The 13,157-nt window shown below is 39.8% G+C and overlaps 1 protein-coding gene across 1 annotated transcript; it reads left to right on the top strand.

Annotated features, from left to right (window-relative positions):
* The first annotated feature begins 10,585 nt into the window (after window positions 1-10,585).
* Window positions 10,586-12,720, top strand: LOC145409896 (anti-lipopolysaccharide factor-like). Its single transcript, XM_080280161.1, has 3 exons — window positions 10,586-10,671; window positions 11,563-11,690; window positions 12,608-12,720. The coding sequence occupies exons 1-3, from the start codon at window positions 10,586-10,588 to the stop codon at window positions 12,718-12,720; spliced, it is 327 nt and encodes a 108-aa protein (XP_080136287.1).
* The last annotated feature ends 437 nt before the right edge of the window (window positions 12,721-13,157 follow it).

The following is a 13,157-nucleotide window of genomic DNA, read 5'->3' as shown; positions in this document are numbered from 1 at the left end:
TTGACCCCAAGTATTTGAATTCATCTACCTTTGCCACCTCTACACCTTGCAGCCTCACGGTTCCCCTGTCATCTCTCTCATTTACACACATGTACTGAGTCTTGCTTCTGCTTACTTTCATTCCCCTTCTCTCCAGTGCATATCTCCATCTCTCAAGCTCTGCCTCAGCTACCTCCCGGCTCTCACTACATATCACAATGTCGTCCACAAACATCATTGTCCACGGAGGCTCCTGTCTAATCTCATCTGTCAATCTGTCCATCACCACTGCAAACAAGAAGGGACTCAAAGTCGATTCTTGATGCAATCCCACCTCCACCTTGAAACCCTCAGTCATTCCTACTGCACATCTCACTGCTGTTACACTATCGTCGTACATGTCCTTTACCATCCTCACGTACTTCTCTGCCACTCCTGACTTTCTCACACAGTACCACAGCTCCTCTCTCGGTACCCTATCATAAGCCTTCTCCAAGTCTATAAACACACAATGCAACTTCTTCTGGCCTTCTCTGTACTTCTCCATCACCATTCTCAAAGCAAATATGGCATCTATAGTACTTCTCCCTGGCATGAAACCAAATTGCTCCTCGCAGATCCTCACTTCTCTTGTCAGCCTAGCTTCCACCACTCTTTCCCATATGTTCATTGCATGTCTGATCAGCTTTATATCTCTGTAGTTGCTGCAGCAATGCACATCACCCTTGTTCTTGAAAATCGGAACTAGAATACTTTTTCTCCACTCCTCCGGCATCCTCTCACCCTCCGGGATTTTGTTAAACAATCTGGTAAACCACATCACAGCCATCTCTCCTAAGCTCCTCCATGATTCCACTGGTATACCATCTGGGCCTACTGCCTTGCCATCCTTCATCCTCTTCATAGCATTCCTCACTTCCTCTCTGCTGATCTCTTGCACTTCCTGACTCACTACCTCCAACTCTTCCAACCTTCCCTCTCTCATATTTTCTATATTCATCAACTCCTCGAAATACTCCTTCCATCTTCTTAGTACACTCTCCTCACTTGTCAGTACATTGCCATCTGCATCCTTTACCATTCTAACATGCTGCACATCCCACCCAGCTCTGTCTCTCTGCCTGGCTAATCGGTACAGGTCTTCTTCCCCTTCTCTACTATTCAACTTCTCATACAACTTCTGGTATGCATTTTCTTTTGCCTTACAACATCTGTCTTGGCTATTTTCCTCGTCTCCTTCTATTCCCGAATGCTTTCTTCGTCTCTGTGTCTATTGTTACATAGCCTATGATTTCATCATCCTTTGTGTAATTCTAACGTACAGTATGCTGGATGTTTGATCACGAGCGTGTTCTACCTCACTCCCCCCTTCTACCCTTATAGTGGAGTTGGTCGTTCTTTCTGTTGTTCGGAGCAGGATTGTCAACTCTTTGTCCCCTATGGCTTCATTTGAGCGTCCTTCTTACAAGTTGTATCAAGCTCTGCCGGCCCTTATATAATGAGCTCAGTCTCTACATTAATTGCCACTTAGATCTACTCCTCATTTTGCTCACATCTCTGTCCTCCCCTGTACAGTTGTTATTATTGTGAGTGCTCAGGAAGTCTCCAACCATCTAGCAGCTGTGTAATTTGAGTATGAGTGTTGTTGCGTTTTGTTCTTGTGCTGTACAGCATAGGGTGTTGATTCGTAGGCATAGTAAAGTTTTTGTAATTCATATTATCAGCCAGAGGCAATAATATTTTGTATCTGTAATAATATATCTTGCATTCACTGAGTATTATCTGGTTTTCTCATTTTATCAGGGCTGACTTAGATAAATTTACTCTTGCTAATTTCGTGTTAATAGAGGCTATTGCAGTTAACCATATATTTAACCTGTTTTTTGCCATTACATTATCCTTATGAGTCCTGAATGTTTTGTTGTTAGTTTGAGCATTAAACTTTAACTTGTAATTTTACCTAACTGTTTTGTTTTGAACCTGGAACTTTACGAGACAGTAGTGATTTTTAGTATTCTCACTTAAAGTGTACATTAACTTTCTCTGTTCCGTAACATAAATTTGGCGATCTCTTATCAGGATATTCAGGATATTATCATAAGGATATTGCTTGATATTTTGTGACTGTGATTTATTCATCATGTCTACTATTACTACGCTTGATGAAGCCAAAGATTTTTTGTCAAATGTGCAAACAGTGTTGCATGTAGAAAACAGAACAAAGAATGAACTTAAGCTTGTTGCTCAACAGTTGGGAATTGTTGTTCGCTCTCATCATTCTAAAGATCAAATTGTCGACATGATTAATGAAAGCTTGTTTAATGTAACTCCTCCAAATGAGCAAACGCAGATTGAATTAGCTAAGGTACAGCAAGCCCTGCAGGAGGCTCGTGCTAAGGAGGCTGAATTTCAGGCAAATGCTCGTATTCAGGAGGCACAGGCACAGGCTCAGGCACAAATTGAACTAGCTAGGATTCAGGCAAACCATGAGTATCGCATGAAACAAGGTGGAACTGGATCATCTAGCTCTGATGATTTTGATGTGGCTAAAAATGTTAAACTTGTCCCTCCTTTTAATGAATCTGATTTAACAAAGTATTTTCAATTGTTTGAGAGGGTAGCTACAGGTTTTAATTGGCCCAAAATGTATTGGCCAGTACTCCTTCAAACTGTTCTCACCAGTAAAGCTCAAGTAACTTATGCATCTTTGCCTCAGGATCAATCTGATAACTATGATGTAGTTAAGAGCTTGATTCTTAAGGCCTATGAGCTTCTTCCTGAAGCCTATAGAGTAAAATTTAGGACAACTTATAAGCAAGATAAGGAATCCCATGTTGAGTATGCAAAAATCAAAGAAGATCTGTTTGAGCAGTGGTTAAATTCTAAGAATGTGGATTCTGATTTTGATAAATTTAAGCAGATGATTTTGCTAGAGGACTTCAAAAGGTGTATTAATAAAGATGTAAGCCTATATCTTGATGAGAAAAGAATAGATAATTTGTCTGATGTTGCAGTTTTAGCTGATGAATATGTTCTCACTCACAAGAGATATTCTAGAGAAAAAAGGAAAGCTGAGAGTAAGTACGTTGCCTCTACTCAGAGTACAGGTAACAGGAAAGAGAATAAAGATGATGTTTCTCAGGAAGTAAATACCAGCTCCACCTCTAGATTTCAGAAAAGTAAATGTACTTATTGTAGTAAGCTTGGTCATACTACGGAGAAATGTTTCAGGAGACAGCGTGATGTGAACAAAAAGGAGTCTTTAAATATTCAGTCAATTGGTCTAGTGTCCACCCTTGAGAGTTCCCAGAATTCTTTAACTGAGTTAACTGAACCTGCTTTGAGGGGTAAATTAAATTCTCATGATGAAGCTCCTCTTTTGAGCAGTAACGTGGGTGACACTCTCAAGAGTTCATGTGCTAATTTCCTGTCTGATGGTTTTGTCAGTCGTCTGGACAGTAATGACAGGAAATCAGTTAAAATATATCGTGATACAGGTGCTTGCCAATCCCTTATGCTGACCAGTGTTCTAGGCTCTAATGTTAATTCCTCTGATGAAACTGTAATCTTACAAGGTTAGGGAATAATTATTTCTCTGTCCCTCTGTGCAGAGTGAATTTAGAGTCTGGTTTTGTTAATGGTTCCGTTATGGTTGGGTTGGTTGAGACACTCCCAATGTCAAGTGTAACTTTCTTACTTGGAAATGATATTGGTGGAAGTCAAGTGTGTCCAGCTCCTCAGTTGTCTATTGAGCCAGTGGCTGCGGCCCAGGATTATGATGTCCCTGATGTGTACTCTGCATGTGCTGTCACTAGGGCTAAGTCTAAAGTTACTGGTGACTTAGAGGATAATGATGATGATGACGTTATCTAGCTGACACTTTTCTTGCTAATTTGGACCACTCCCCAGATGAGGCAGTACCCCGTAGTGTTGATAATTTGTCTCGTCAAGAGATGGTTGAGTTGCAGGTTGCTGACCCTGAGTTGAAAGGTCTAGCTAACTCTGCTTGCAATGAGGAAGAGTCAGCTGGTGCTTCTACTTGTTATTATATAAAGTCAGGAGTACTTATGTGGAAGTGGAGACCCCCAACAGCATCAGCCGACTGTGAATGGGAGGTTGTACATCAAGTTGTCATCCCTCGTGTTTGTAGGCAGGATATCATTAGACTGGCTCATGATTCCAGTTTGGCAGGACACCTTGGAGTTAGGAAGACTGTGGCACGCATTTTGAAACACTTCTACTGGCCAGGTATCTTCAGGGATGTTTCCTGGTATTGTAAGTCTTGTCACACCTGTCAAGTTGTGGGGAAGTGTAATCAGACCGAAAAGGTTGCACCTCTAGTTCCCATTCCTCCTTTTGAGGCGCCATTCACCCGTGTGTTGGTGGATATTGTGGGCCCTCTTCCTAAGACTTCTTCAGGATTTTCCTATGTGTTGACCCTGATTGGTATGGCTACTCGTTATCCTGAAGCCATTCCACTTAGAAATATCTCAGCAAAGAACGTGGTTAAGGAAATGCTAAGGTTCTTCACAAAGTTTGGTTTGCCCAAGGAGGTACAGTCAGACCGGGGAAGTAATTTCATGTCAAATGTTTTCAAGCAGTCTCTGAAAGAGTTCGGCATCACCCAGATCTCGTCTTCAGCTTACCATCCCCAGACCCAAGGAGCGTTGAAGAGGTATCATCAAACACTCAAATCGATGCTCAAGAAATACTGTTTGGAACATCAGAAAGACTGGGATAAAGGTCTTCCATTCGTTGTATTTGCCGCAAGAGAATCTCCAAATGAGTCACTGGGCTTCTCACCTTTTGAACTACTGTTTGGCCATGAAGTAAGAGGACCCCTTAAGCTACTGAAGGAATGCTGGCTGTCGGAGGAAGATGACGTCAACCTGCTGGAGTATGTGATGAAGTTCAAAGAACGGCTATCCACTGCTTTACAGCTGACGAGAGAGAATTTAGGAGCTGCTCAGGAGAAGATGAAGACTTGGTATGATAAGAAGTCCAGGTTTCGCCACTTTCAGCCAGGAGATCAGGTTTTGATTCTGCTACCAGTGCATGGGCAACCTCTTCAAGCCAAGTTTAGTGGTCCTTATTTCGTGGAGAAGAAACTCAGTGATGTCAACTATGTCATCGCCACACCAGATTGTAGAAAGAACAAGCAACTTTGTCACATCATCATGCTAAAGTTATATCACAGGCGGGACGAAAATAACTCAGTCTGCACTGTAGCTGTTCCACTCGAGTCTGCAAGTGAAGTTCTCCCATGCAGCATGAGCCTGAGTGATGGTTTGGGGAAGAATCCTGATATCATGAATGATCTCCAGACTAAGCTTTCTCATCTAGCTCCCGAGGAAAGGCAGGAGTTTTCGGCATTACTGCAGGAGTACCCGCAAGTGTTCCGTGCCACTCCAGGAAGAACCACTGTGTTAATGCATGATGTCGATGTTGGAGACGCAAAGCCAATTAAACTGCCTCCTTAATGTGTGAACCCAGTGAAAGTTCCTCTCATCCAGAAGGAGCTTGGCTACCTGTTGGACCACAGAGCGAGTGGAGTTCTCCTGTCATTCTAGTCCCTAAGCCAGGGGGGTCACAGCGGCTTTGCATCGACTACAGACGTGATAATTAGATAACCAAAACAGACACTTACCCTCTCCCTCGCGTGGAAGATTGCATAGACAAGATCGGAAAGGCTAGGTACATAAGTAAGTTTGATTTGTTAAAGGGATACTGGCAAGTACCTATGACTGAACGTGCTATGGAGATCTCATGTTTTGTAACACTAGGAAAGACTTTTGCATGTTCTGTAATGCCATATGGTATGAAGAATGCACCAGCCACATTTCAGAAACTCATGAATGTTGTAACAGAGGGTTTGGCAGGGTGTGTTGTTTATATTGATGATGTATTAATCTTCAGTGACAACTGGAAAGATCACCTATGCCATGTCAGTAAATTTCTTGAGCGTTTGGTTCAGGCTAATCTTGTAGCTAATTTATCAAAGTGTGAGTTTGGTCAAGCTAAAGTTCAGTGCCTTGGGTACGTAATTGGTGATGGACATGTTGCACCACCAGGAGCTAAGGTTCAGGTTATAAGTGATCTTCCCAGACCTAAAAGTAGGAAAGAGCTATAAAGATTTTTGGGAATGGTAGGTTATTACAGGAAATTTGTTCTTAACTTTTCAATTCTTGTATCACCACTTACAGACCTACTGAAAAAGGGAGTTAAATTTGTCTGGACCGATAACTGTGAATCCTCTTTCGGCAAACTTAAAGCTATCCTATTAAGTCAGCCAGTGCTCGCTACTCCAAATTTTGCTAAGCCTTTTAAGATGGCTGTTGACGCAAGTGAAACAGGAGCTGGGGCTGTTTTCCTGCAAGAGGATGATCGGGGTATTGAACACCCTGTATCTTATTACAGTAAGAAGTTCACTCCACCTCAAAAGAACTACTCAACTATTGAGAAAGAGCTTTTGGCCTTGATTTTGGGTTTACAGCATTTTTCATTTTATTTGTGAACTGGTTTTGACCCCATAGTCATTTATATCGATCATAACCCACTGAAATTCCTTAGTAAGTTTAAAGATAAAAATCAGAGATTGACAAGATGGAGTCTACTTCTTCAGGAGTATTCATTAGACATACAGCATGTCAAGGGGAAAGAAAATGTTATTGCAGATTGCTTATCTAGACTTTAGGCAGATTGTTTTAGAATAATAAGAAATTTCCTTTGTAAATTTCTTTTTCTTTGTGGGGAGGTGTTACATAGCCTATGATTTCATCATCCTTTGTGTAATTCTAACATACAGTATGCTACATGTTTGATCACGAGCGTGTTCTACATCACTCCCCCCTTCTACCCTTATAGTAGAGTAGGTCGTTCTTTCTGTTGTTCGGAGCAGGATTGTCAACTCTTTGTCCCCTATGGCTTCATTTGCGTGTCCTTCTTACAAGTTGCATCAAGCTCTGCCGGCCCTTATGTAATGAGCTCAGTCTCTACATTAATTGCCACTTAGATCTACTTCTCGTTTTGCTCACATCTCAGTCCTCCCCTGTACAGTTGTTATTATTGTGAGTGCTCAGGAAGTCTCCAACCATCTAGCAGCTGTGTAATTTGAGTATGAGTGTTGTTGCATTTTGTTCTTGTGCTGTATAGCATAGCGTGTTGATTCGTAGGCCTAGTAAAGTTTTTGTAATTCATATTATCAGCCAGTGGTAATAATATTTTGTATCTGTAATAATATATCTTGCATTCACTGAGTATTATCTTGTTTTCTCATTTTATCAGGGCTGACTGAGATAAATTTACTCTTGCTAATTTCGTGTTAATAGAGGCTATTGCAGTTAACCATATATTTAACCTGTTTTTTACCATTACATTATCCTTATGAGTCCTGAATGTTTTGTTGTTAGTTTGAGCATTAAACTTTAACTTGTAATTTTACCTAACTCTTTTGTTTTGAACCTGGAACTTTACGGGACAGTAGTGATTTTTAGTATTCTGACTTAAAGTGTACATTATCTTTCTCTGTTCCGTAACACTATCCATATTCTTCTTTGACTGCTTCTTCCTATTTATGCTATCCTGTACTTCCTCATTCCACCACCAAGTCTCCTTGTCTTCTCTCCTCTGTCCCGATGTCACCCCAAGTACCTTCATGGCTTTCTCCCGCACCACTTCCGAGATAATTGCCCATCCGTCCTCGTCTTCCCTGCCTCCGAAAGCCTGGCTCACTTCATCCCAAAATTTACTACTGAAGTCTTGCTCCTTCAGTTTCCACCACCTAATCTTTGGTTCAGCTCTCACTTTCCTCCTTGTCTTCACTTTCAAACTCATCTTTCCCACCAACACCCTATGCTGTCTTGCTACACTCTCCCCTGGCAGTGCCTTACAATCACTGAATTCTCTCAAATTGCATCTCCTGCATAGGATATAATCTATCTGCGACTTCCTTCCCCCACTCTTATACTTAATCCTGTGCCCCTCCTTCTTCTTGAAATAAGTGTTTACTACAGCCATCTCCATACGTTTTGAAAAATCAATAACCATCTGACCTTCAGCGTTCCTCTCCCCGACACTGTACCTGCCTATCACCTCGTCGTCACCAGTTGTGGTGTATTTTCATATGTGTTTCTCAACTTTCGTCCCCCATGTTCCCATATATTGATCTGATTCTTACAATAGTTTCCAATTCATTCAATGTGTATTCCATTCTCATTCGCACCTTGCTTCCACAGCTATATTTTCCTCTTTTCTCTTTAGGGTCATATAACAAGTTTTTCTGATACACCTGCAATTCCTTTTTCCTGTAACTCTTTTCTCGTAGACAGTAACTACCTCACTGCATTGTAAATGAAAAAAAAAAAACATTATTTAATTATATTCTTAGCCTTGTAAGCTGAAACTTTGGACAATACTATTACTGTTGAAGATGCTTGGTCGACACTGAATTATGAGAGCTTTTCAATGACCGTATCAGACTTACAGCCAAAAATCCTCAGGAGACAGGAGAAACGAAAATTAGCAAAACATGACACCTTAGGCACAAGCTTCCGCCATGTCTCTTCTGACTCTGAGAAGTACAGTGTCCAGTTATATCTTTTTTATCCCTTGTGTTCCTCCATCACGCAAAAGAAAATAACTTGAGTGGCTTGGAAACATTTTTTTTTTTTATTCTGACACATTACCTGCATCATTGCAAAACTAAACCACAAAAAATTTGATGTTACTGATGCGTCAAATGTTGAGAGAGAATTAAATCCTCTGATGTCTGCTGATAATTTACTCTGCTCAGTAAATTCATGTGGGGTTCGTTTAAAAGAATGCCCGTGTTCACTGATAGTAACTGAGATTTGCCTGCCATTGAGATGAGTCTGACCAGCCATTACAGAACTGCAGCCATGTAATTTTGATGGTCCCTTGGCTGCTCCTTATTCTGGCGATTTTGACACATAACTTGAAAATTAAATTCAGTCAAGGAAGCACCATGTTCATACCAGACAATGGAAGTCAGAAGGCATTTATTCTCATTTTAACATGTTCAAACCGTGGTTGGTAACATGATGCACTCTGGCTTCAAGGGCCAGTCGACACAGGAATTCCAATCATTCCCTGGCAGAGACCAGTCAGTAGGTCCTTCTCACAGCCCATTTCCCTGCTGGGCCTGAGTGACCATGATCCCTGGTGTGTAGGAGGCCAGGAACATGAAAGGAAAATTAAAACATGGTCTACCTACACCAGGGCTTTCTGTGCTAGTGCTAGAGATGCCGTTAGTCTCCTGCTGTAAAGTGAGGTGCACAGTTTTACTGTGGTTATTGATTTTATAGCACTGAACAAATATTTAGGAAACTGGTGATATAAACTGTATCCCAATAAAAAAAAAGTGGGTAGGAAAGTCGGTCGAAAAAGAATATATACATTGTGCAGTGAAAATTTTCACAAATGTGGGTATTGATTTTATGGCACTGAACAAATATTTAGCAAACTGGTGATATAAACTGTATCCCAATAAAAAAAAAAGTGGGTAGGAAAGTTGGTCGAGAAAGAATATATGGACTGTGCAATGAAAATTTTAATACTTTCTTCATAATATTTTTGTGGTGATCGCAAACGGATATTTGATTTACATTTTCACCGACAGGAAAAAAAAATAGTAGGGATATTTATATCTAATAATGCAAAATTATTTATTGCTATTGTTTCTTGTATGGCGTAATTAACCATTGTGGATATTACTTCATCCACGTGAACCAATGCATGTCGTTTATATTTTACCTTTGCTACTTTCGAAGTATTTTGGCTTGCTTAGGAGATACTTTTCGAACTGCAGGGATTTGACATAGCTTATGTTAAATCTTTCACTACCACAGAGTTTTAAAAGTTGCATAAAACCATGTACAAATTGCAAGAATTAGTCATAATACGGTACAAGAAATTAAAGAATTCATAGTCCATCACTTTCAATGGCCTGTGATACCCGGACCTTCATTTAGGTCAATAGAGATAATAAAACATTAATTTCATCTTGAATAAAATCCACTCTGAGCACTGCTTTTCCTCTGAATCCAAGCATTATGAAAGCAATTAAAATTATGGTGGTATTGATCAAGATGTCAAAAATGTTTGTCTCAGTAATGCACTTTTTTTTTTTTTTTAACCTCCAGATGTGCCTGTCCAACCCTACCTCAATACTGCTTAATACTCCTAGCAATGAATTAGTAATTATTCGTTTATTCATTGCCAGTAATGAGTTTGACATTGGTGCCTTCCCCATTATATATATTTTTAAAATTCCGTTTTTTATTCAAGAACTAGAGTTTCAGGTGCTACTCAGATTAATCTGTAGTATTTAGCTGAAAAAGGAGAATAGTGATGCATTCCCCGTAGCAATATTTAGTGTTGCATAGGACAATAATGAAATATTTAAAATCCACCCAAATATACTCAATGATATGGTGACGAAAAAGAACAGTCTGGTAGCTTTGGGTAACCACAGAGGGCAGCAGGGTGTGGGTATATATAACGAACCTGGCAGTGTGTAACACCAGAACACCTCAAGACACCAACGAGTGTTGAACGTCCTCTTTACTGAAGCTGCTTGAGAAGGAAGATGGGGAAGCCGACGCTGTGTCTGGTGGCAGTCGTTCTGTTTGCACTGGCTGTCACTCAGTGCCAGGGATTTAGCCTTGGTTTCCAGTAAGAAAAATTGATTTAACGTGTTCAGTTTCAGGGCCTCTTTTTTTTTTTTTTTCTTTTTTTTTTTATAGTACAATCTTGCTATTTCTAGACAGTCTTGTTAAACTTGGTGATTTTTTTTTTTTAAGTGTAGGGAATAAATACAGTGTATCCATTAATAACTCTTTCAGGAAAAGGGTTTTTCCGGTACTGTATAATGTCTTGTATCGCCAAAATGAAAAATAAAAGTAAAAATACACTGAGTAAAAGAACTGATACTTGGCCTTTAATGAGTTACATGAACTAAATGAAATGATATGGTATTAGCTGGATGTAAAAATGCTCTTAATTCTTGGTCACAATGTTTAAAATGATTTAGCTTGATATCAAGTCCCCGTTATGCTGCTTATAAACACATCGGTAAATAAGGATCTTTTCCACTGTATAATTCCAAAGGATATTCAAGTGATTGAGTTACTTTTTATGTGATTGATTATAAAAATGTCGATTGTAATCCATTTTCAAATATTTGTTTATTTTTGGTATAATCCCCACATTTTAAGTAAATATAGAATTCATTACACTACCATCTATTTGATTCTTTTACGTTAACTTACTTATTAACATTTCAGATAATTACTAGATATTCAATATGCCTTCGGTCCAATGCATATTTCTTTTTTACATGTCCATGACCTTTATAACACAAGTGAATTTTAAAGTGAAAAGTCAAACATGTTTACACTACGCCTTTCTCCTATATATTTCAACTGATTATATTGCATCTGATATGAATTCTTGGCATTTAAGTTGATCTAGTTTACTAATCAAGTGAATTCGTCATTTTAAAACTTTATTTTCCTGTATACCAACTGATTGTACTTCATATCCGAGTTCCTCCTCTGTCTTTAGCATAGGATGGCGCCAGAATGGTCAGGTGGTGATCCTGGGTCACTCTTGCCACTACAATCAGGTCAAATCACATGACACTTACCGCGGCATCGTTGTTTGCCCCGGCTGGACCTCTGTAACTGGCGAGGGTAGGTGGGATTTATTTCGTCCCTCTTTACTTACTGGAAGTTTTCATCCTTTTGTAGCTTAGTTTCCATTGCTTACTTCCTCGTGACTGGCATCATACTTTGGTGTTTCACTTTTGTTACAGCTCAACATTCAAGCTCGAGATGGCAATTTTATGCCGTTAAATTGGACATAGTGGTAGTGATTGTGGTGGATATTGGTGAAGATGGTGGATGATGGTGGCAGTGATGGTTATTAGTGAGTTTGGTTGTTGATGGTGTATGTGATGGACGGTGACGAATGTGGTGGTTGGTGGTAACTGTGGTTGTCGGTGTGATGAATATGGTAGTAAAGATGGCAAAAGATAGAATGTATTTCTCAAAAGTCAGTTGTTTTTTTACTCACCATTCAGATTAAGATGTTCTTTTTTTCTTTGAAGCTTACCATGCCGAGTTAACGTTTTTTTTTTTCTTTTTGCTAATGAAATATCTCTTTTTATACACTGCCCGTATATGTTAGCATATCACACATACTTTTTTTTTAATGCTGTGATTTCTGTACCAGGCCAATGATGTCAATAACGTTCACCAAAGATTTCCTGAAGGTGTTAAAGTTCTGTAAAGTAAGCACCACTGTTTTAACTTATCTTTAGTGCACAAAACTTAATAATTATATCCACAAGACAAAACGTAGCTGTTTTAGATTTTTTTTTTTTACAGGAATAGTTTGTTTTGTTAGATCGACTATTTAGCAACAATTCAGCTTTAGTGTTGGCAGTGTCAGATGTTATCCTATTATATGTATCAGTTTAATACGTGATGATCAAAACTAATATACATATTCTGTAACTCGCATCCTGTTGTGCGAGTTTTTTCAGTAAGACTAAACAATTGTCAGTGATATGGAACTAATGGTTTACTTGACATATCTTGCGTGGCAGCCGTGACCACTGACAGCTCCAAGGTGAAGGACGACACCATCGCTGATTTTGTGCAGAAGGCCCTGGAAGCTGGCGTCATCACGGAGAATGATGCAAAGAAATTAACGCAGTAGAATCCATGACTGCACCCAGCCATCCAGCACTATAATTCCTCTCTACAAACCCATCCACCCTCCTTCCACTCCCCCCGATGTCTTATACTTTCCACCCCCTCTCTCAAGTCTCCTCACACTCTTCTTCTCTTCCCACCTCCTCTCCCACATCTTTATCCTCTCGTACCTTTTTGGAGCTCCCCTCACCTCTTCCTAAACGCACCTGAACCTGTACTTCTCTAGAATAGGAGTCTCCTTAACATCTTTTCATTGACAAGACATCGTAGTGAGGATGTTCATTGGCCTTAAATTTACATTTAAAAGAATTATTACTGTTGCGTGGACCTTATTTATATGGCTTATAAGTCATGCCAAGAATAAGCTACATCAGCAAGGACAAGGACAAGGTTCCATATGGTATAAAGAGGGAGAGGGAGTATATATTAGGCTGGCTTGCA

The sequence above is a fragment of the Coenobita brevimanus genome, chromosome 83 (genome assembly GCF_032717465.1).
Source record: "Coenobita brevimanus isolate Jiangsu-jjx chromosome 83, ASM3271746v2, whole genome shotgun sequence".
Classification (NCBI taxonomy): domain Eukaryota; kingdom Metazoa; phylum Arthropoda; class Malacostraca; order Decapoda; family Coenobitidae; genus Coenobita; species Coenobita brevimanus.
This window is presented reverse-complemented; position numbering and strand designations above follow the sequence as displayed.

Bases quoted from the DNA above. Each gene is read 5' to 3' on its own strand.
- LOC145409896 (XM_080280161.1), top strand. From the start codon at position 10,586: ATGGGGAAGCCGACGCTGTGTCTGGTGGCAGTCGTTCTGTTTGCACTG. The intron at 10,672-11,562 runs GTAAGAAAAATT...CTCTGTCTTTAG, and splicing joins GGATTTAGCCTTGGTTTCCA to CATAGGATGGCGCCAGAATG. The intron at 11,691-12,607 runs GTAGGTGGGATT...CTTGCGTGGCAG, and splicing joins GACCTCTGTAACTGGCGAGG to CCGTGACCACTGACAGCTCC.